The 1,422-nt window shown below is 43.7% G+C and overlaps 1 protein-coding gene across 1 annotated transcript in view; it reads right to left on the bottom strand.

Annotated features, from left to right (window-relative positions):
• Positions 1-688: 688 nt before the first annotated feature.
• The window catches only part of LOC121915775 (glycine-rich cell wall structural protein-like), a 4,724-nt gene continuing 3,990 nt past the window's right edge, over positions 689-1,422 (bottom strand). Inside the window, 1 exon segment of the mRNA XM_042440287.1 lies at positions 689-1,422. This exon segment is cut by the window's right edge and continues 12 nt beyond it. Coding sequence (XP_042296221.1) covers positions 1,203-1,422 — 220 coding nt within the window. The 3' untranslated portion in view covers positions 689-1,202.

Below are 1,422 nucleotides of genomic sequence, written 5' to 3'. Positions count from 1 at the left end.
CTTTGGGCCCTTCTGATATGCATCCAACACATCCGATACACATTGAGCCCTTCTGATATGCATCAGATATGTCTGATACATATTAGACACTTGTGCTGTGCATTGGGAACTTCTGATGTCCACTGAGCACTTGTGACGCATACCTGCCACTTCCCATGCTCACACTTGTAATACACATTAGGCTTTTGTGATGTACATTGGCCCCTTCTGATATGCACCAGACACTTCTGATAAGCTTTAGGCACTTCTGCTGTGCATTGGCACTTCTCATGTTCATTGTGCACTTGCAATGCACTTTGGACCCTTCTGATATACATTTAACAGTCTTGATACACACTGGGCTTTTTTCATGTATACTGGGCAGTCCTGTTGTGTTCCAGAACTTGGTAGCCAGTGTCAGGATGCACATCTGGGTACCCCAATGTTCATCAGGGCTCATTACACATAGAGGCCATAGGGTATAAGTCATGCCATTGGCTACCATTGTGCAACATGCACCCATATGTGTTAATGTCACAGCAACAACCCCAACAAGAATACGGATGTTGTACATACAAGTCTACTTTTGAAGACGTACGTCCCATGCTGAACTCCAGCCCACATATTCATGAAAGGCAAAAAGGAAAAAAAAAAAAAAGGTGTAACTTTAAAAAAACACACACACAAATTAATTTAGAGATGCAAAATAAGTTTTAATGAGATGAGGAAAGGGGATAAATAAATGCACTTTTAAGCAGGGGGAAACAGTGATAAATAAGAGCCAAATCATTGTTGGACTGTGATATTGATTCAGTAGAAATAGATTCTGAGAGGTTTCACTGGCCATAGTCTGAGTTCTTCAGGGATCTTTTCAAATGCGTATGTACCTTTCGTACATCAATTTAGGTAGAAATTGCTGGCAGGATATAGAAAACAGCTGGGTTCATATGTCTCTCTTTTCTTAGTCATGGTCGCAAATGTAGAAGCAGTGGAGCTTGGAGAGGAAATGATTGTGAAGTTCTTTCTTCTTGTGTGCTCATGTGGGACACAGAGAGACACAGAAAGAATTCGGATGCAGACATGCTGAGGCTTCAGTTCGGGGGGAATGTCTCAGCAGGTGAAGGAAAGCTTGGGGTGTTCAACTCATGTCCGTCGGTGCAAGTTCAGTCTCTGATTCCATCTTCTTGACTAGTTGTGGTTTGTGGGTCATGTCTCATCCACATTTAATTACAGGAGTAGCAGATGGAGTTTGCAGTGCTTGGCATGAGTGCCAAGACCCTGCCACCATAGGAGCCACCGTAATAATTGCCCCCACTACCTCCACCATAACCACGACTGACAGAGTATTTGATACTACTGCCACCATATCGGCCACTGCTGTATCCACCACTTCCGTATCCACCACTGTATCCACCACTTCTGTATCCGCCACCATATCCGCCA

This window comes from Sceloporus undulatus, chromosome 9 (genome assembly GCF_019175285.1).
Source record: "Sceloporus undulatus isolate JIND9_A2432 ecotype Alabama chromosome 9, SceUnd_v1.1, whole genome shotgun sequence".
Classification (NCBI taxonomy): Eukaryota; Metazoa; Chordata; class Lepidosauria; order Squamata; family Phrynosomatidae; genus Sceloporus; species Sceloporus undulatus.
The sequence above is the reverse complement of the archived record's forward strand: the minus strand, read 5'-3'. Positions and strand labels throughout refer to the sequence as shown.